This window comes from Paralichthys olivaceus, chromosome 17 (assembly GCF_024713975.1).
Source record: "Paralichthys olivaceus isolate ysfri-2021 chromosome 17, ASM2471397v2, whole genome shotgun sequence".
Lineage (NCBI taxonomy): Eukaryota > Metazoa > Chordata > Actinopteri > Pleuronectiformes > Paralichthyidae > Paralichthys > Paralichthys olivaceus.
This window is the reverse complement of record NC_091109.1, coordinates 14,722,508-14,744,989: the sequence shown is the minus strand read 5'-3', so window position 1 is coordinate 14,744,989 and position 22,482 is coordinate 14,722,508. Positions and strand designations below refer to the sequence as shown.

General features: G+C 40.2%; 1 protein-coding gene across 2 annotated transcripts; it reads left to right on the top strand.

Moving 5' to 3' along the window:
• Positions 1–829: 829 nt before the first annotated feature.
• Positions 830–8,179, top strand: LOC138405288 (uncharacterized). Of its 2 annotated transcripts, XM_069512863.1 has the most exons (4): positions 830–1,750; positions 1,986–2,032; positions 3,849–3,939; positions 4,155–8,179. In XM_069512863.1, exons 1-2 carry the CDS (start codon positions 845–847, stop codon positions 2,004–2,006), a joined length of 927 nt encoding a protein of 308 aa, XP_069368964.1. In that variant the 5' UTR covers positions 830–844; the 3' UTR covers positions 2,007–2,032; positions 3,849–3,939; positions 4,155–8,179. The 2 variants fall into 2 exon arrangements, with proteins under 2 accessions (XP_069368964.1, XP_069368963.1); XM_069512862.1 differs by lacking the exon at positions 1,986–2,032.
• Positions 8,180–22,482: the final 14,303 nt, after the last annotated feature.

Here is a 22,482-nt window from a genome sequence, read left to right as displayed (position 1 = left end):
CCAAAGCCAGCAGCAGCAGCAGCATCCCTCCCTCTGAGGTTCCCACTGACATGTTGGCATGAGTCGGACTTTTCATTAAAACGTGATCTGCTCTGGTCATTACGTAGTCTACCTGTGATGCGATGACTGTCTTTCTTTTCATATTAGATTAAAACGAGAAATCATGTCACTGGATGTTTCTGGATTGTCAGCAGACATGTTTAATCATAAAGTGAAAAACTACTGGCAGATTGATAGTGGTAGTGTCTTATAAAAGGCTAAGTAATGATTCAAAGGCTTATCAACACTACAGCAAACATCATGGTGGAAATTGATTTTAGGCTGTGGTTTGGTTTCACGTTTTATTTTATAAATTAGAGACAGGAAATTGTCAAATTTTTCATTGACCAGTTGTCTCCTATTTGTGGAATAGGAGGCATTTAATGACTCATAACACCTTATTACCTTTCCTTGTCTTCTTTCAATTTCAACAAAGCAGAAAATAAATTCTTGTCAAGCTTCAACCCTTCAACCACACACATGCACACACACACAGTGTGCAGGGGCTTTTGTCAGCCATGAGTGCTGATCACTGATGTAGTGTGTGTGTGTGTGTGTGTGTGTGTGTTAGTGTGGTGTGTGAATGCATGATTTCCAGTGTTTGCACACACACACACACAGAAACATATTTCAGTGAGTGCTATGAAGGTGTTTGGCCGTGAAGCACTCTGTATATCAATTAATCCACCATTGCTCGGTGCCAGTGTGTCTGTTGGTGTCTGTGACAGAGTGAGAGAGAGAGGAATAGTGTGTGTGTGTGTGCGTGTGTGTGTGTGTGTGTGTGGAGCTCAAATCAAATTATTCTATGGTTTTCCTCATAGTAGCTACACAGTCCGTCAGAAGACTGCTGGTGGCTAAAGGTTTTCATTGCTGTGCCCCCCCCCTCTCTCTTTTCTCTCTCTCTCTCTGTTTCTTTACATCTTTCTTTATTTTCTCCTGTCTGCTCTCTCTCTCTCTCTCTCTCTCTCATCCTTCCCTGCATCCTGCCTCACCCCACCTTTCTCTCTCCATCTCTCTCCTCCTCCTTCGTCTATCCTCCCACCCCCATCCATCTCTACCTCCGTATCCCTCTCTCTCCTCTCTATCACTCTCTCGCAGATGCCACATCACACCACATGCTCTCCTGTTCGCTCCCTTTCTTCCCCTCTCTCTCTTTCTCTCTCCCTCGTCCATCAGCTCTCTGCTCTCTCATTCTCTCAGCCGGCTCGTCACCGGCTGTCAGTCCATTTGCCGCGGCAGAGCAACAACTGGCTTCTTTCAGTGCTCGGAGCGGAGAAGGAAAGGCGAAAGCAGCAGGAGGAGTGAAAAAAGAGAAAGTGGAGGAGGACAAGCAGAAGGAGAAGAAGAGAAGAAGAGGAGGAGGAGATCTTTTGTTAAGCATTCATCCCTCCCCTCATCTCTCTCTGGCAGCAGCAGCATCAGCACCACTGCCTCCTCCACCACTGCTGCTGCTCCCGCTGCTGGATCCTCCATCTCCTGCCAGGATCTGCCTCCTCTTTCTCCTCAGGGAGCTCTTCCTGGAACTGGGAGGGGGAGGGAGATCACCACCTCCCAGTTTGCCGCGGACTCTCGGCAAGGCATCAGGAGAAGGGAAGGAAGAAAGGGAGGATGGAAGGAAGGGGAGGGAATTTTAGAAGAGGTGCATAGGGAGAGCAGAGTAAAGGCAACACCCTGGGTTACAGAAGAGCAGAGCGGAGAAGAAGAAAAGAGGGTAAGAGGCCACCACAGCACACAGTGGACCTGTTGTTGCAGTTTCACCATTCATTTTTATTTATTCTTCTTTTTCCACCTTTTTTCTTCCCATTTTTGACATTTTCCTATAATTGGAGGGATTTTTTTATTTTTTTCTCAAATTCTACCTTATTTTTTCTTCTCTTGTGCTTGTTTACTGCCAGCAGTGTGTTTCACTCATTCTTTCCTCCCCATGTCCTGTCCACTGTTATCAGAGACTTGAGTCAGAAGAATGAAGAGATGGGTGTTAGTGGGTGAAAAGGTGAGTCCTGTAAGTTAACAGGAAAAGAGGGAAAGGAATTTTTATTTCTCAGTGTGAAAGAAAAAATAAAAGAAGGATTTAAAAAAAAAAAGAAGAAAACTACACCTGAGAGGGAAAATCACTCCCATCCCATCATCATCTTTTCCCTGACAACCTGTAGTACTTTGTTTGGTGTGTGCTGAATTTGTATGTGTGTGTGTGTGTGCGTGTGTGTGTGTGTGTGTGTGTGTGAGACTGCATGGAAGTTTGAACGAAAGAAAAAAATCCTGGTGTTTGATTTTAGCTTTAGCCGCTGCTCTCAGAGTAATCTGATGAGTCTCAGGGGTTTTTCCACAGAACAATCAATGATACTGAGGCTAGCTGACCTGTGTGTGTGTGTGTGGTTGTGTGTTGATGAGCTCTAGCTGAAGCCCTCAGGTTCTCTTTCCTCTACAGATGGCCTGGGCTGGGCCAGCCTAGCCGTGTGTGTGTGTGTGTGTGTGTGTGTGTGTGTGTGTGTGTGTGTGTGTGTGTGTGTGTCTGCGTGTGTGTTGCTGTGGGTGGTAAATCCCACTCCTTTGCAGCTCTGGGTGTGCTTGGGCAGGTGGATGGGTGGGGGTCTTCCTGGTTTCGCTTGTTGCATTTACATTTGTATTTGTGTGTGTGTCCTGGGCCAAGTGTTCAATGTGGATGATGAGGGAGGGGAAAATAGAGAAGAAGCTGGAAAAGAGAAAATGGGAGAAAAAAACTTGTAGATTAGCATCTGATCGGCTTTTTTTTATTTCTCCCTGCTTCATCTGTTTGTGAATTTTTTTTCCTTGTAACCCTCCTCTTCTCTCTTTCCTTTCTTTTTCCCTGTCCACACCTCCACCCTGCTCAGGGCTGTTGATTTCATTTTTTAATCTGTCTATCTTGCTTCAGCCTCATCTGCAGTCAGATTTTTTTTTCCTCGGAATGAATGAGTGTCGGTTTTCTGTATTTATTTGTTGCAGGTGTTAACAGTTTTGAGAAGTTAAACCTTGAAATAATTAAATCATCTCTCCCTGTCAATGTGTTCAGCTTTGACATACATGCAACAAATGACAGTAATTTCGCTCAGTCTTGATGAACGTGTGTAATAAAATTCTAATTTAGACCAGTTAATCTAGTGTTGGCCCTCGGCATCGAGCAGACACACACTGTCAAGCCTATTCCTTTAACCAAACCATCTGCAGAGTAATTGTAAATATTGATTAGAGACAATAAATCAATGGAATGATTTTGGATCGGCTTAGCTGGAGCATGCTCTTTGTATTCAGCTGGCTAGTTCAATTAGAATGGAATGGAATAAATTAGCTTGAACTTTTCATACATAATTCATGGCCTCGCTCCAGCATTTAAACCCACCGCTTTAATTTGAAAATAAAGAAGAGCGAAAGTCATAATAATGATTTCTAAATTAACATTTAGGAATTAATTTGAGAGGAATTTTTAACATTTGAAATTTTAAAGGAAATGAGCGTCATGGGCTGTGACATCTCCATGAATTTTAACCAGACAGCAGTAATCAGCCTGAAGGGGGCAGGAGCGCAGACTGGTGTGCCTCCGCAAAAAACGGCACTATTTTTATATAATCAAACAAATTAGTTCTCTGCATGCGCCGCAGCCTCCCTCCTGCGGTATAATCCATGTGTTGATTTCTGTCCTTGTGTTGCTGCAGGCGGGTGGTGGTGGTGGTGGTAATGGAGTGTGCAGGGCTATTGTCACACCATGGCAGCTCCTGGCTTGACCCCCCTAACCCTGCGTCTCCCCTGTGTCCCCCCCACCCCCACCCCTGTTTCTAATTACACCCATACAGGGCCGTGCAGGAGCGGTGGCAGGGAACTGAATCTCACAGATGGATGACGACTTCCAGGAGACAGGGGTGGTGCTGGCAGGCCCTGGCATAGGTAAGAGGCTTGCTGTGGGGGGTTTGGGGTTTTGGGCTGCACCCCCCTCCCCCACTTCCACTGTCACTCCCACAGTTTAGTGTACAAAACCAGGCGAGTGAATCAAGCTAACCTCAGCTTTTACACAACTTTTTCTTTTTTTCCCATTTCTCCACTCCACACATGCTCCTGGCTCGGATTGAAAATACCACCATTGTCAATTTTCTCCTTCGCAGAGGAGCCATTGATGGAGCCTTGCCTCACGCTGCAGCAAGGCATCTTCAATCAATGCAACTGCCCCCCTTTCTCTATCTTTGTGTGTGTCTGTTTGCCACTGGAGGCTGAAGGGAGGCTGCTCATGGTGGCGGTGATGGCCACGGTGGTGATGTTGGTGGTGGTGATGATGATGCGATGGCAGTGGCGCTGCTCACGTGATTTCTGGCTTAGCTCCCCATGTTTCCTGAAAGACTCTCTTCGGTGACGGGTATTCTTGGGTGGATAATACGGATCACGTTGTTATTGCTTAAGAATACGCGTAGTCGAGGAGAGTCCTCTCTTCGCCCACCCCGACCCCCGACACCCACCCACCCACCTCACCTCACCCCGACTACCCCCCCACCCACCAAGGGAGGACTGTCAGGTTGGATGAAGCCACACCTCCACTTTCCACCCTTCCAAAAAGAGAAACCCACCTCTTCTTTGATCTGTACTGCATTACGATGTATTTTCTGCCTCTCCACCTCCTGTCTGTTGAGCCACAGTTTGAGCTTGAGTGTCCTCACGTCTGTCCCACCGTGCATCTGTCAGTCTGTCTCTGTCTCTATGGCGTTGGACAGCATAGTGTGTGTTTTGTTTCTTTGTGTGTGTGTGTGTGTGTTGGACATGTTGCTTCGAGATTGTCTGGTCTCACAGAGAAAAACTGGCTCATTGTCTTGTCTGAAAGTAACTTCATGTTATGTAACTCTATCTGCATGAACGATGCATGATAGCCTCCATACCAACACAAACATGCATATTTACTTCTAGAGGGTCAGGCATCATTATTGATTTGGAGATTCATTAGGTCAATACTGGCTTAAACCCTTTAATAAGCTGTGGCCTTAATATCTGCTGGTAGTCAACCTTGGCTACACCATTATAACTTCATTTGAAAGCCACACAGTTTTTTTTCTGTGTAGCCTTGGAAACAAACTAATGTAGAATGATCGTCAACACATAAGTAATAGGATTTTAAGTCGTGGCGATGTATTTTTATTATATTTCAAAAATGACTAATATAGCTGGATTTAACAAACACTGGGCACCAGTATAGCAATGAAAAAGTTGAACCCAAACAAAAAAAACCCCTCATCCCTCTGTAAAATGTCAATTTCTTTGAATACATACTACAAATATTATTGGACAGTACATGTCCATTATGGCTCCAACTTTGCTGGGTGGGAATTTGATTTAACACAAATAATCTAGGAAGATGCCACAAAACTGAAATGCTTGATTTTGACAGTGACAGAGGCCCCAGGATTAGATTAGGAAATAAAGCACAACCCAGCTTTAGGCCATTATCATGTCACCTAATATTTTACATCAGAAGTGCTTTTTTTAAAATAACATTTTAGGGAGAAATACACACATTATAGAGTTTTAGGGCAGCTGCTTGCTTTATGCAGGTTTACAGTTTTACCTTACTAATTATTATTAGTTTTTATTATAATAAATATTAATACAATTTAAACATATTTTACCAGTGCTATTCCCCTGTATAAACAAAGTTTCCTTTCAAAAGAGAGATAATTAGGACAACTTATCATTGTTTTTACATTTTTAAATCGTTGTTATAATTGCATTATATATCAGATATAGTCAGTTAAGCATATATTCTACAGTATAGAGAAGTCAGTGAAAATACACTCTCAAAATCTCCTTCACTGACATATATAGACCAGCAGTTTAAAACTCAATAATATCTGGTTCACAGTTCTATAAAATGGCTGTATAACTTTTTTTTATCATCAAATAATCTGCTAATAATTGTCTCTTTTAGTCCATCAGTCGATTGGTATAGCAGTGTATTGTCTAAAAATCTATATCTTAAATGTATTCAGTTCACATCATTTCAAAAAGAGAATAGCAGCAGCTCCTGACAAATTGGAACTACACATTGTGCTTGATTAATTATGTAATTGATTACAAAGAATGTTGCTATGTAATTCCCTGTTAGAAAAAAAATATTAATGTATTAAGTTCTAGTCAGTTAATCATGGCTGTAATTTAAAAATAGTTTTAATAGGCAGAATTTGAATCTCTAAAGTTTGGGCCTGTGCACAAAATGGGGCTCAGATAAAAATCATTAAGTTTGATTTCGCTGCTGATCGTCTCGTGTCAGATCTCAGAATGAAGAAAGATCTGGTTTTATGAAGAAAAAAAAAGGTTGCTGCAACTTTGGTCTAAACATATCACCATTATTGCCTTGACCTGAATGAGTGGTAATACTTCAGCAGAAGGCAATGTGCTGTATTTCCTCTGGCTGGGGTTATAGAGTGGAACTTCCACTCATTCAAGTCTATGTCGTGCCTTTTATTATGGGGCTGAGCCGAGCAGAGCCTCCTCTTACCTTCCCCCCTCTACTCCCCTTTTTTATGCTAATGGTTGCTCAAATGACATTTATCGCAGAGAGGTTTACGCCACATGTCATACTGCTGCTGCCGCTGCTGAGCTTCACAAATACACACATACGGCCGCTGAGAAAACAAAATGTCCACCACGAGCGGCCGACAGCTCAATTTATGCATTGAGTAAAGAGGCTTCTAGATAAACAATTACCCCCAGCTCAAATGGTCTAGAACCAGCTTTTTCTGTGTTGCAGGCCAGGGCAATGCTCCATGAATATGGATTCCCTCTCCATGTCTGATGGCACATTCTGAACCTTAACACCCATGTAAAATCCATTTAAAGACCTAATAGGATCAACTTGACTCTCACAGCCATGTCCTCACACATGTCACTTCCCATGATCATACGCTGGATATTTCCTCATACCACCTAGCGAGTGTAAATCATTTTATACACGTCTCCCTGTAGCTGGTGAGGAATATCAAATGAGCCAATTTCCACGCCATGTAGAATGTTGCCAGGTAGGAGTTTTCATTTTCAAGTTAGCCACATAGTCGGTGAGACATGCTCATAATTGTAATCATACGAATTATCCCAGTCATTAGCATTTCAGATTATTTAAATAATACAGTTATTTGTTTAACACTTGAATTAGCTGATAATTACTGTTCCTTTTCTTGGGGAAACAAACACAGCGACACGCTAGAATGTGTGTAGGAGGATGTAAAATAGAGCCGTTTGGGTGGAATAGCAAATATATAAAAATCACACACACAGACACACACACTCACACACACACTGCATTTGTGTGTTGATTGTTAAGCGATGATGTGGACTTGCTGTTTGTGTCCTGTGTGTTCTGTGTGTCTCTGGGTGCTGCAGGCCTGGCTGACATCACTGCTGCCACGTGATTTATTTTGCATCATGTGAACACTCAACACTCACCTCTGCTGATACACTGTAAGCCTTCAGTTACTGTATCTATTAGTCGGTAAACTGGCTACACTTATCCACATTTAACATACACCGCTACAGAAATGATAACTAACAATCACATTTAACAGACTTGTATCATGGATAAGGGTTCTTTTTGAACTGATGCAACAATAGCTAGACTTTTAGGAAAAGAGGCTTGTCAGGGACAGTGATGTGGTATGAAGTGCTGTCTCAGTGTCAGTCTGTGTGCCAGCCTGGATTTGGAATCTGTCTGTCTCCAAACAGTTGTAAGAGCTGCCATGCTGTAAAACACATCGTTGACACATAATATTAAAAGTAATAGAACATTTCCCCGATGTTTGAATGAATTAAGCATTGTGGCCTCTCACTGACTATTGTAGGCTAATGGCTGCTCATGGTGGTACTGGGATGTGTAAACTGCTGGTTATCTAATTTGAATGCCATCTCTCCACATGTCTTTCTCTGTAGTGGAAGAGCTGTTGTCGTGCACTAATGTATGCTGTACTCTGTGCTAATGGCATACTACTGCTGATGATGATAATTGTTTTAAAGCTAACCAGGGATAAATGCTGCATGAATCTCAATCACTTCAACAACAGCAGTGCAGTGAGTGTTATTTCCCCTGTAAGTGTGTCTTATGTCTGTCAATAAATGTGGCTGTAAATATAAATAAATTCCTCTCTTGAAATTAAAATGTGAAATGAAGCTTTAATTAACATAATATAAGGTATAAATCAATTCTGGCACTTGAGGCCTGTTTTAGTGTTTCTAAATTATATTAGATTTCGATGAATTCTTGGATTTGATGGAGGATTAAATAATTACATGTCCTGTTAGAAGGAATACAGAATAAGGCCTGTAGATGTGAATTTTGGCATCCTGGACACAACGTCCCCGGGCGGAGGATTGGTTATGGACTGCTGCCTAAACATTTTTCTGTTTCTTAAAAATCTCCTGGATCTCGCTCCAGAGGCCCTTTCCAGCGATCCTACAGACCCCGCGATTAGAAAATCAAATAAATGTCTTCTTCTCCTCTGCCTACTCTCTACACCAGCATTACTGTAATGTTCTTAAATCTGACTTGAAACACGTAACTTTCAAGTTGTACATATGATGTTAGATCAGGATCAGTTGGGTCTGATAGAAAAAATGGCAAAATAGCCAGTTCCTAAGAAAATGATTGTGAAAGAAAATTAAATATTTGTTTCCTCATAAGCAGTTGCATCACCTGCCCACCACCACAGCCCCAAATAGCCGTATAGAGCACATCTCACCATCTTTTTTTGCTGCAAACATTATAAGAAATATTTTTCTCCTTAGATACTGTGTGTGGTGGCACTAGTAAAGTTATACATTTGCTTAGGGAGAGCTCCAAATTGGTACAATTATTTAGTTAGAGCACTTCTTTATTTACCAATGATTGTAGAAAAGATCTATTACCATATTCCCATTTGATATTTATGTAGTTCCTGGTAAGCCATAAGCTGGATAAGTTGGAAGCTGAAGCCTTTTCAGACTGAACAATAGCCTCAGGAAAATTCAAATGATTTTAAATGGATAATTTAATGATTTATTGCATTTCACCAAAAGCTATTTGACAAAGCTAAGTGCCTGTTGATTTTACAGGGTGATCTGTCTTGGGGTGTGGAAGCAAGGCAAGGGAAGTGTAATGAAGTTATATATATATAAAAAAAAATTATGTATAAATAAAAATAAATCCCAAAATGTTTATGTAAAAAATTGTATCATTCATTCATTAGTTCAGGTTCATCTGCAGTATTGAAATAAATTATGTAAATTGTGACATAAATCGCATGAGGACATTATACTTCTGACCCTGTGAGATACTAGAATATGGATGGGAACGCTCCACATCACAACCACCACAAAAAATCAAGAGGACACCCAGAGCTTCACACCATTGTTATTCACACCAGATAACTGATCTGGTGTCGGTGGCTATTTACATCCTCTTATCACCGTGCAGCAGATTACCATACTACATCCTATTTAATTTAGCCCACAAACACCCTGAGCGTCTTAGTACATTTTATCTCTTGTAATCCTGTTATAACCGCAGTAATTAGAATCCTAAAACCAACCCTGCCTGACCAAAAATACACACACACACACACACACACACACACAATACACTGCTTTTTATAAGAAACAAGTGTATCCATGAATGCAATATCTTTAAGATTTTTTTTATTTTAACTTTACATTTGTTCCACTGGCTCAAATCCAAATTTGTCCACGAGCCAGTAATTTTAATGGGGTATAAAAGTAAAAAAAAAAAAAAAAGAAAGAAGGATTGATTGGGTTACACCAGAATTTTCAGATGCATTTCCCTTAGAACTCTGCAGTGTGTTCCTGTTACTGAAATGGAGTGGTTACAGCCTGATGAAGAATCTATCGGTTACAGCTGTTTTCAGGCCACTCATTACTTATTAAGCACACTATTAAGGAAAATTGACGGTAATGATGGGAAGGATAGGACTCAGGCTCATTTGGCAGAAACGCCACAGGAAATATTCAGCTTTTGTACCAATTAATTATGCATCATCTTTACTTTGCTCTCTCTGTAGACTGAAACTGAGTATAATGTAGCAGAGCATGGCTGAGTGGGAAAAAGGGGGAAACATCCCTGTGATAGACAGAAGAAATATCCTGCATGTAAGATATGTCATATGATATGTGTAAGATAAATATCACACTGCAGAGGTACAATTGAACGCTTTCGTTGTATTTCTTTAAAACTGTCCGTGTTCATTTTTTTTAAGGTTTTATAATCTAACAGAGCTACGGTTCAAATCTGCAGATATTTTTGATGTTCGATCCCAAACACACCATCCTCCATGCTCATACTGCAGCAAATATGGATTAATCTGCAAGAGAAAATGGTCCCCAACTAATGCACTATTTCCACCTGTTTTAGGAAATTATTGAGCCTTTTGGAAACAATATAAAAATACAGATATATATATATATATATATATATATATCTGAGAGCTATCTGTCAAGAGTCACATCATCAGTAAGAAGATGTGAGTTTAGGTTAAATCAATGTCTATATAATCCTAATCCCAGCAGATACAGTATGTTATGAGGGAATAGTTATTCTAATAACATAATTTAAAAATATCCACAAGGGAATGTGTATGTATCAAAACTCTGTATTACTCCAACTAAAGTTCTTTTTATGCAACTCAAAGCATCACTTAACTATTAAAAAAAAAAACCTCCACCACAAAGACAGGACTAATATTGTGACATCAATGATTTAATCCAGACAGAAATTACATTTAATCTAAAACCTTCTGTCAAAATAAATTATACACTCACCTTATTCTTATATTAATATTTATATAATATGTCCAGCTTTACAAAATCATTCAAGAAGACACCTAGTTTTTATTCTAAATTCATAGAACAACTCAGTCTTAGTTTTTCACTCTCTTTTCTTAAAATCCACAGTTTTTTTATTTGATGCAACAGTTTAGATATTTACATTTTACAATAGCTTGTTTATAATTTGTCTCCCACTCTCAGGAACAAAGCATTTCCTCTGTGCTGCAAAGACGTGATGAGCAGGCCCGGTACAGTCAGCAGCAGCAGCAGCAGGGCTGGAACTCTGAGGAGAGGAAGCTTAAAGCCATAACTGAATCTTGATATCATTTCTGGCTTTCTTCCTCCTCCTTCCCTTTCTCCCTCCTCCTCTCCCCCTTGCAACCCACCCACCAACCAGCAGCATAATGTGGTTTCCGCCAACAAGCCCTGTCTGCAGTATTAATCAATTGGAAATGTGCTGCATTTCCTCTCGTCCTGAGACAAAAGCACACAGACGGTTCCCTCTGTTCCGCTTTTGCTTTTCCCTTCCCCATCGCGTCTTTCTACCTCTGGCGTAATATTGACTCTAATGAAGGACTCGCTGGAGCTTATACACACAAAATACCATGCAATTAATAACTATACATATCTCTTTCGCATCCATTCAAGGATGCCCTCCCCAGCTCCCCTAATGTGTCTGTAATGTATCTCTTTCATTCTCTTTTCCCATTTGTTTTTAGAGTCCAAATAAGGGATGAGGGCTATACTAACAATATTGCACCCTTAATAACAGCAGGGTAAGTGGCTCAGCTATCATGCTATGTGCTGGAACTCATTTAAACAAGGGCCGCTATGAAATGTATCCACATCAGTGGCTCCAAGATAGGGAGCTAAGCAATCTATTTAAAAAGCAATCTATTTCTCGCTGTCGTGGAGATTGCACAGATTGAATGGGGGAGTCCGATTCTCAGCGGACGGCCCTCTCGATCCCACCCTCCACTCCTCTTTTATCTCACAGCTCCTCTCCAACTCCTCTGCTCCGGGCTGCTTACTAAGTGAAGGGAAACCATGAATAGAGAAGCATTCTCTCCCTCTAATGCGTCCAATTAAAACAAATAAGCCAAAATGTGAACACACACACTTCATGAACATCCTCCGTTCGTTTTCATTCACCATTGTAAAACATTTCACCGGCAGAGTAAGGTATGAATTTTACACTCAGCTTGTTTGAACTGTTAAAAAATAAGATTTTTAGAATTACATCTTACAAAAATCTACATTGGAACTAAATTGATTATATAACATTTTTAAGTTATGCATACATTTGAAACATATGGAGATGGTAACCATCGGTCTTGTTTATTCCTCAACTGCATGGTTAAAATATTTGAAGGTGGAATCCATTATGCAGGACATGTAACCAAATACAATGCAACCATTAATCCACTTTAAAATCATTTATAAATATGTGCCTCACTGCAGATCCTGCATCATAATTATCAGATGCAGACTTTCTCCTCAGTATAAAAATAATGTTGCTCATCTGTACATCCTGTTAATGCTGCTTGACTTCTTATAAAGACATAAGGGCCTAGAAAAGCAGTGTTATCGCTATCTTTATGTTCATGGCTTTAAGACAGTAAGGGATGATTATCAATAACCTTACATTCCCAAGCTTAACCACAAGTTCATCACTTTTCACCACATTCATCTGCAGCTTGACTGATACAACGCAGGTGTTGTATTTACCTCATGACTTCAAATTAATGTGGTGCTTTGAAAAGCAGTTGCATAGTATTACTGTACTAATGGATCATCCTAAAGGTGCATGTGAAGTGGTCAAGACAGCAACAGATTCATTTTGTTTCATTCCGATTCTATGTCGTTTTTAATGTGGCTCTACTCAAATTACATACACCAGTCTTCATTATTTTTTTCCTCAACAGTAATTCCCGAATAACTGTTGTGGCTCTAATTTTATCATAGGTGCTAGAAATTGTTTTATCATTATCATGATTTATTCATGGATTTACCCGAACTTTATTTACATCTTGGCTTCCTCACAATCTCCAGATTTTAAAAAAGAATCATGCATTAAGGTCCAAAGAGCAATTCTAGAAACGAGTATGTTCCTACTTTCACTTCCACCTTCCTTATTCAATTATATAATTTAAATGTAGAGCATTATCAGCTGTGAAACATTTGCTTATACAGAATATAGTTCAAACATCTCTTGTCTTCCTGAATGTTCTTTGTGACAAATGCATAAAAGGAGTCTACACAACATTAGAAGATGCATCTAACCCTTACCCTAAATGTATATATATATGTATGTATATATATATATATATATATATATATAGCCTAAAGTGTGTATGTGGGTCATATATACCTGACGTGTTTGACCGAAATGTATTAAAAGTTTTTTTATTGAGCAAATGTAGACAATGTCCATGTGTTTCTTCTTTAGACATTTTTTTGTTGTTTGTGAGGTTCAAATAGGCTTCACTCTTTAGTATCTGATTGATATAAGTATTTGAACATTATTTTGTGATGCACTACACTACATTTCTCACAAATTGTGTTACATTTCATTGTACAATGACAATAAAAGGATTCTGATTCTAAATATGGTGTTTCAGAGAAGGTTTACAAAGAAAATGTTACAATTTCAAGCAACTGTCAGAGGAGACCCATTCCACATTTCATCTAACTTATGTTATTTTCAAGCATGTTGTGTGTGTGTGTGTGTGTGTGTGTGTGTCTGTTACTCATATGAATAATTTGAATCATTTTGTGTGCCAAATCTATCAATCTATAAAATGACAAAAATAAAACATGCATTAAATATGGTTCCTAGACATGCATTAATTTTAACCGTTACATTTATGAATTGAAATTGAAATATTTATTTATTTAAATTAAAACGTTCTTTTTTTCAAGAAAGAGCCATAAATGTGAAGACACACGTTTACACAGTTGTAGGTGATTCTGTGGTACAAATCTACTTTCCTTATCTCTTGTTGTTATATGTTTGTTCTGTAATACTGTCTTTAACCTCATCTGGTCATCAGTTGGTTTATTTTCCAGCTGTCACCCAGCTCCATCTCCTTTTGTGTTACTGACAGAACTAATGCTGGATATGAAGCAGCAACAACGAGGTTTGTATGAATGGTGTCTGGCCTAGTGCACAAGGAGCTCATTTTCAGACATGACCTGCAATTTACCTTTCACACATGCACAATGCAGCAGGAGGTTCTCTTTACAGACAACAGCAACAAATCTTCCAAATTATTCATGTGAGAGGTGGAGCAGCCGGGAGCAGCAGGCAGAGTGAGGACGTGACGTATTAACTCAACACACAGCTCTTCGTCGGTGCCTTCTAAGTGTGTGTCACTGCTTTTTCAACGGGAGATTTTTGTTTTCATTTTTCCATTGACTCCCATCCTCACTTGCGATGAATCCGGGCTACTAATCCTGGATTTCTACGGACATTAGGTGGCCAGACGGAGAAAGTCCACAGAGACTACAGAGCCTCTCACTCGGACATTTGCGTACACCTCATCCGGAGAAAACACAGAGGAATCGTGTAGTTCAGTGCATGTCTGAAAGCAGCTATAAAGTAATATCTTCAGTCATTCATTGATATCTCTTCTGGATATCTCAATGAGGTGGTATTCCCAGAACATCCAGTTTGGAGGAGACTGCAGGGCAGGCCTGGAACACACTAGAGGGATTATATAGTCCATCTGGTCTGGAAATACCTCAGGATCCTCCTGGAGGAACTAAAAGACCTGTGTGAGCAGGCTGTCTAGGCTGGCTCTTGCCCCAAAGACCATGAACTGGAATATTTTTCTCCAGACAGATGAAAAACAACGATACAAAAAAACGGAGTGATCCTGTTTTGTTTACTGCTCTGCGGATAATTCCTGTCTGTACAGAAGAGAAAATCCTGGCAGACACGTGTAATACGATCTCCCCGGAGGAAATCCTCTCGTGAATAAAGGATGATTCATTGAAAACTGGTTCTGCTTGTCACATACACATTTAATATTTGATGCAAACACACTCATCACAGTATTTATAGAGAGAACGTACCTGCCAACAGGGATCGTTACACAGGAAGGAGTAATGTATGGCGAGTCCACATGACAGTGTTCATCATATAATGTATTGTGTTCCATCATCAAAAACACAAATCATTTTCAGAATAAATGAGATTAATAAAAGATAAGACAACAGACTCGACTCGTACTGTTCTGCTCTAATGCAATGGGACACACAACTTGAATAAAACCTGTGAGAATGATTGGTCTCACATTTGGCTCCAGGGTATGAGGTGTGAACTGCTGTGTGTGTGTGTGTGTGTGTGGTAGGGTTGTAGGTGTGTGATGCTTAATGCCATAAAAGCAGGTCCACACACACACACCTGCATATATGTACATACAGTGACCGACACATTCTGTGACCATCTGTTACCACACCAACATGAAAATGCAATGAAGCTAATGGACAGTATAACTAGTATATATGCTACCTTGGATACATTGTAACACTCCACCAACAGACATACTGCTGATGATTGTATGTACATCATGGTTAGATAACATTTTTTTCACCACATCCGTGGACTGAGAGAGAAATGGATCAGCTCCACTGGTCATCTGTCACATTATCACTGCCGGCAGACTGTACAACAAGACCTCCCACAGCAGCTAGAGCCAGCTGTGAAGACGTCCTCCCACCTGTCTCACACTCACAGACCCACTGTTCATTGTCCATCTCCTGAACTCTGTTCCCAGGGGCTGGGGATTAGCAGATGAGGCACCGAGTTAGTTTGAACAGACATGATGAAACAGTGAAGCTAATGGCAGGAAAGGACTGGAAGATGAGAGAGCTGATAGTTCCTCAGGAGATAGCTGCCACTCATCTAAAACCAGATGTTGTGTTGTGTTAGCAACATAATTGGTTGTGGTTTGTTTATCTAATTGTAAGAGGGATAGTTCACAATGAAAATGAAAATTCACTCATGTGTATGTGCGAACATGAACGTGGCTCCAGAGGAAGATATAAGAAGACATTTAGGAGGAACTTTTAATTTTGGAGAGGATCATAGGGCAGATCCAGGATTATTTTTCACCCTCTTTAACGCAAGTCATGTTTTTCAATGTCTTCTTATATACACTGCTTAAAAACAATTAAGACAACACGTAATCATCACAGTATAACACCAAGTCAGTTAAACTTCAGGGAATCTGTCCATTTAAGAAGCACATGTGATAATGAATCAGTTTCACCTGCTTTGGTGCAAATGAAAGTGACAGCAGGTACAATGGTGAGGCAAAATCAAGACAACCCTCAAAAATGGTTTTACATGACAGCTGCTCTCTCTTTATCCTTCCTGACTGATTCTTCTCTAGTGTTGTGTTCTGCTAGTGTCCTTGTCACTACTGGTAGCATGAGGCGGTACCTGCAGCCCAATCAGGTTGCACAGGTAGTCCAGCTCCTCCAGGAAGGCCAACCATACGTGCAGTCACAAGAAGGTTTGCTGTGTCTCCCAGCACAGTCTCAAGAGCGTGGAGGAGATACCAGGAGATCGACTGTTACACAAAGAGAGCTGGACAGAGCTGTAAAAGGGCATCAACCCAGCAGCAGGACCAGTATCTGCTCCTTTGTGCGAGGAGGAACAGGAGGAGCACTGCCAGAGCTCTACAACATGACCTCCAGCAGGCTACAGGTGTGTTACTGTCAGAAACAGACTCCATGAGGGTGGTATGAGGGTCCAACGTCCTCTAGTGGGACCTGTGCTCACAGCCCAGCACTGTGCAGCTTGATTGGCATTTGCCAGAAAACACCAGAATTGGCCGGTCCGCCATTGAAGTTCTGTGCACTTCACAGATGAGAGCAGGTTCACACTGAGGACATGTGACAGATGTGAAAGAGTCTGGAGAAGCTGTGGTGAACGTAATGCTGCTGTAACATCGTCCACCATGACCAGTTTGTTGTTGGGTCAGTGATGGTCTGGGGAGGAATATCCTTGGAGCGTCGCACAGACCTCCATGTCATAATCAGCAGTTCCCTGACTGCTGTTAGGTACCAGGATGAAATCCTCAGAATGCTGGTGCAGTGGACCTTGGGTTCCTCCAATGCCCGGCCTCAGAGTGTATAGGCAGTTCGTGGATGATGAAGGCATTGATGACCTTTGTCCCCTGACCTAAATCCAATTGAGCACATGCAGGACGTTATGTATCTCCACATCCTGTCCAGGAGGTCACTGATGAGGATATCCCCCAGGACACCATCTGCCAACTCATCAGCAGCATGCCCAGACGTTGTGGGGAGTGCTGAGTAACATTAGGAGTTAAATCAGCCTGTGATTTCAATTTTTTTTTAATTTTCAGTGTGATTTTGAATCCAGCCCTCGATGGGTTGATGATGATTTATGTTTCCATTGACCATTGTTACTTAATTTTGTTCTCAACAAATTAGACAATGTTCAGTAAAGATTTTCAACTTGAATAAATTGATCATCAAGATCTGATGGGTGATTTAAGTGTTCCCTTAATTATACAGTATAATACAGTGTATGTTTAAGATTCATTCCAGGCTAAGTGAATATTATCATGATATGGTGTGCATTGTGCATGTGTGTGTATAAAGTACTGTCCTAGTTTTTACAAGCTGTTTTTTTTATAGGCGCTAAAGAGTCTAGTGTTACTCGAAGGGCGTCTGCAGTGCTATCGACAAGATGATCAATCTCAGTGGAACTAAAGTATGTAAAGTCCACACTGTGGGTGGTTGGTCCCAGCTCTCTTAGTCTGTGGGATGGAGTGTGAACAGACCAAGTTCTGGTGGCTGGTGTCCTTGATTATACTTAAGGCCTTCCCTCTACAGCGGGGGATGTACTGAATTTATGGCAGGGATGTTGCTGTGATTTTTGAGTTGAGTTTTTTACATCTCATATTTTGTGAGTCATTGCAGACCATCGTCCCTGTTGTGCCTGTCTGTTCTGAGCAGGGTCATTGTTTTAAATACTTGGATTAGCAGTATTCCTAAAATCAACAATTACGCGTTTTTTCTCCCCAATATTTTACAAGTTTGTTGTCTAATCACTATATGGATAGATCCCTCACCTATCCCAATCGCAAAACCTCCTCATTTCACTAGGTCACTGATAACAACTTACTCACTTATCTTGAGAATATCTTCTATACTGGTGTTATACAAATAAGATTTCATTAACTATATAAGGTGAAGTATTCATGTGGTATTTAACTTGTTCCTCAATGTTACTTTTAAAAAGACATGCCGCTCCACAGATCTCCACTTTCACTCCAAATTCCTGATACGACTGATACGATTGTGTGATGTACAAATCCACCTGACGCATAATTCGTTTTTTGTTCAGAGCTCTTTTATTTAGGTTAAAAAGGGTATAAATACGTTTTCTGCAATTCTCTCTATGTGTTTCTCTTCTCTCCCTCTTGACAAGATCCCCAGTGAGTCACCATATCAAGTGGAGGTGGCTTCGCCTCATCTTTCCTTTGATATGATTTCACTCTGTTTGTGAGCACTGACACAACCCTCGGTCAAGTTTGTCAGTGTGTGTGTGTGTGTGTGTGTGTGTGTGTCTATTTTATGACAGTAAATAGTTGTGACTTGCCCATTCAGCTGAACCCTGTGGTGTAAATACATATATGCCGTTTCAAAGTGAGACTCAGTTGGGACGCACACACACACACACACACACACTATTCTAGTTTGTTACAAACCAGTAACAAACTAGTTGAAGGACTACAGTACATGTGCTTGTATGTTTGGGAGCTGTCATGGTCTCTGTGATGAGTGGGATTTCATTTTGAGAATCAAAGGCCAGTTTAGGGCAGTGGAGTGGAGGATGAGCACTGGGCCTAGGCAGCTGAATCCCGACCCGCTCCGAGATCTGCCATCGCCACATCCTGAACTGTTCCTCACAGCTTGGGTTACACTTTCCTTCCAGCTGTCAGCAGATTTCACAGATGTACCGATGCTAGTTTTTTGTGTCAAAAACAGGTTAGCTACTTGCTACAAAATGCTTCACACCTCAGCTAATGGTGTATATCATTACAACTAAAAACTAGATTTTAAATGACAAATGTACACAGTGTGTGAAAATTCCAACATGAGCAAAGTAGCACAAACTGTATGTATCTGTAGGTAGCGATCAAAAAACTTAGATGAAGAAAATATGCACCAATGTCTGATAGGGAATACTTTACGAAGGGATGTTACTGATGTAACTTTACTGATGTATAGTTGTAACTAATAGTTTAACTTCCCTAATACTAATGCACCACCAGCAGAAGATTATATTTGAACTACTTGGTGTGTTATGCTGCTGGTCTTCACATCATCAATCCTCTTTATCATGAGCATAATCAGCTATTGCTATTTACATGAGGGTGTGAAGGTAACAGTCTTCATCCTGAACAGAGTCCTGGGTCCAGCGCACAACTTTTATATATCTATTTACTATTTAAATTATATTTTATTGGGCAGTGACACAGTTTTGTGGCAAGAGCAGAAGTAGAAACTGTTGTATCTATAACAGCACCGAGAGGAACTCTACCCTACACACACACACACACACACATATTCTATTTACATTTCTATTTTCTAAAATAACAACTTGAGCAGTCTTAAGGCGTTAAACACAAACATCTTTAAACTAGAAGGGCACTCAGAGTGAACATCACTGCCAAGGCCCAACAATCCCCCTAAATTCAATCAAGCTGCACCAAATTGCACACACTCATAGATATGACTCCCCTAAACATACTTGGTTTTCTTCGACAAGATCCAGGAATTATTCACTGGAAAACTAGTGAAAAAGTTCTATCTCGCAATGTAAAAATCCTGGATCCAGATCTGCCCCAACATTTCATAGATTCTTTCTCGGCCCATGTCCCACTCTTCCTCCAAGTTTCATAGAAATCAGTTCAGTAGTTTTTGTTTGATTCTGCTGACATCAAACAAACAAAGAACAGAACCGATTAATTCTTATAGTGTGGGGGGAGATAGTACCCGGCGCCCCTTGAATATATATACTGTATATCCACGGTTACCTGAGGCAGGGGCACAGTTTCCCAGACAACAGGAGGATGATAGCCACAACTACCATAGTTTGATGTCAGCCAACCAGAGAACTTAAGGAAAATGACCGGTAAGTAAAATCCCAGAGGACGCCAAATGAAGTTGGCAAAATATTTGAACTAACCATCTCATTTGAAAGCAGGGGATCAGAGTGGAACATCAACAATCTATCTAATAATAATAATAATACTAATAATGATAATACATGTATTTATATAGCACCTTTCATGCATAGTGCTTTACAACAAAAATTAAAAAAGACATGAAATAAGATAGATCAATAACAACACGTTAGCAATAAAACAAAGACTTAGGATTTGAAAAAAAAACATAAAAACAATCAGAAATGTATGAGGGTGCTGTGCCATTAAGATAATTAAAGACAAGTAAATTCTATTTAAAATCAAACCAAGGTTCACGTTATGGAAGTTTTCTGGAAGCTAGTGAAAGGAGATCTCAGGCACCAGCTGATGTTTTATGCAGACGATTTTAATGTAGACTTGACGCATCAAGGACCAGAAGGTGAAACAATATACAAACACTAACAGAGTAACATGAGCAATTGTCACCCCCGAGTCTGAAGATGTCTCCCACAGCATCCTCATATATCTTCCTACATAACCCATTCTAACAGAACAACCATGAATGACTAGAATTGCTGTCACTCTCTATGTTACACTTAGGTGTTTGCTTCCTATTGGATGGTTAAGTCTAAATATGCATTCCTAAATCACATTGTGTCAGTACGTCTTGCCACTGGTGTAATACACAAAATAGTTGAATGTGGTGTCACTCTGTCTATGGAATCTGAGGTAGATATGAAAGTCTCTAAGCGTAGACACTACAATGTTCTGTTGGTTGGTCCTTTATCTATTACCTGACCTTGGGTACTGCTTAGAGAGAGAAGGGAGTATCTGTGGAAATAGACACTATTCTCTTAATAGAGGAGAGATATAACATACAGAAATGTGTGAGGATGGTAAAAAATTCCTCAACAGTTCAATGCGCAATCATTTTACGAAGCTCCCCTTCACTGATTCTTCAAAAAGAATTTAGAGGTGTCTGGCAAACTCTTCACATTTTGTTCTAAGATAGTTTCAGCTTTCATTTATAACTTTAGAGAAATATGCCTGTCTCTCACAGCGCACAGATTTGTTTTAGGTGAGGAGCGATCTTGTAAAAAATCTCTCTGTGGATTGACTTTTTCTCCACATTCTCACGGCTCTACATCATTCCCTCTTCAGCAGACGTATTCTGTCATTTTTCCATGACGTTAGTTTAGTCTGTGATTTATTTTTGGATTTCTCAGTTGCGAGAGCAGATCTTAATTTAGAGTTTAAATGATTTACTTTTCATGTATAGATTTAAAATTCCTGGACAGAGCTTGATTTTGCCTGAGTACAGAACTCAGCAGCTGAGGATAAACACAGAAAACATCTTTTATGAGACATTCAAAATTTGTCTTCAGCCATCTATGATCTAATAGTGATCTGACAGGTTGGTATCAACAATCTTGTTAACAAAAATATCTAAACCTTTGGAGATCATTAAATCAAATGAGTCGCCATGGTTATGATTGGGCGGGGCAATATGTTGAGTAAAATCCAAAGAGTTCAGAAGTTGCACGAAGTCGACGGCCTTGCAGTCCGAGGCATCATCAATATGTAGATTCAAATCTCCACTTATGATGATCCTGTCATGGTTAATTAAACAAAGTGACAGCAGCTCAGACATTTCAGGTAAAAATGAAGCTACAGATTTTGGAAGGCGATAAATAGAGATTAAAAAAAGCACTGGATTTTGACTTACCTCTACCTCCTTGAAAAAGCTTGATATTCAAAAGATAAAAAGGTACCTAAACTGTGACGCTTGCATTTAAAAGTGTTAAACAATAAAGCTGGTATCAGTGAGTGCAAGCAAGGGAACGGAGACAGGTGTAACACCAATGACACGCTAGTGCTGGAAAATGGCAAGAGAGCATACCTTACAACCGCTTTGAAAGTGGATTACAAGGAGGCATGATGACTCAGCCAGCCACGCCAGACTGTGACCTCAGCAACAATACAAATGCCAGGAACCAGGAAATGTTCATCTGTCTAGATATAGAGCTTAAACACTGAATCAGGTCACAGGGTAGTGGGCAGGGGAGGAGAGAGAACGTATGAAAAGTATCAATGGAAATTATGTTTGAGTTCCATTCAGACAGGTTCGTATATATATATATATTTTGTTTAAAAAAAGAACACCAACAACCATGATGTTGATATATTTACAAATTGCACCATAAAGCCTACAGTCCACAAAATGATCAACAGAAAGAAATCCCACTCAAAACTCCACTACAGCTTTTCCTTCAGTTCAGTTTGTTCACTTAAAGGTACAGTGTGTAGAATTGTGTGATATCTAGTGTTGAAATTGCATGTTGCAGCTGAACACCCCTCACCTCACCCTCTCCTTCCAAACATGAAAAAGAAACTGTGGTAGCCTTTAATTGTCATAAAATCTCAATAGATGTTTAGTTTGTCCAGTCTGGAC

Bases quoted from the DNA above. Each gene is read 5' to 3' on its own strand.
- LOC138405288 (XM_069512862.1), top strand. From the start codon at position 845: ATGGTTTTCCTCATAGTAGCTACACAGTCCGTCAGAAGACTGCTGGTG. The intron at 1,751-3,848 runs GTAAGAGGCCAC...ACACCCATACAG, and splicing joins GCGGAGAAGAAGAAAAGAGG to GGCCGTGCAGGAGCGGTGGC.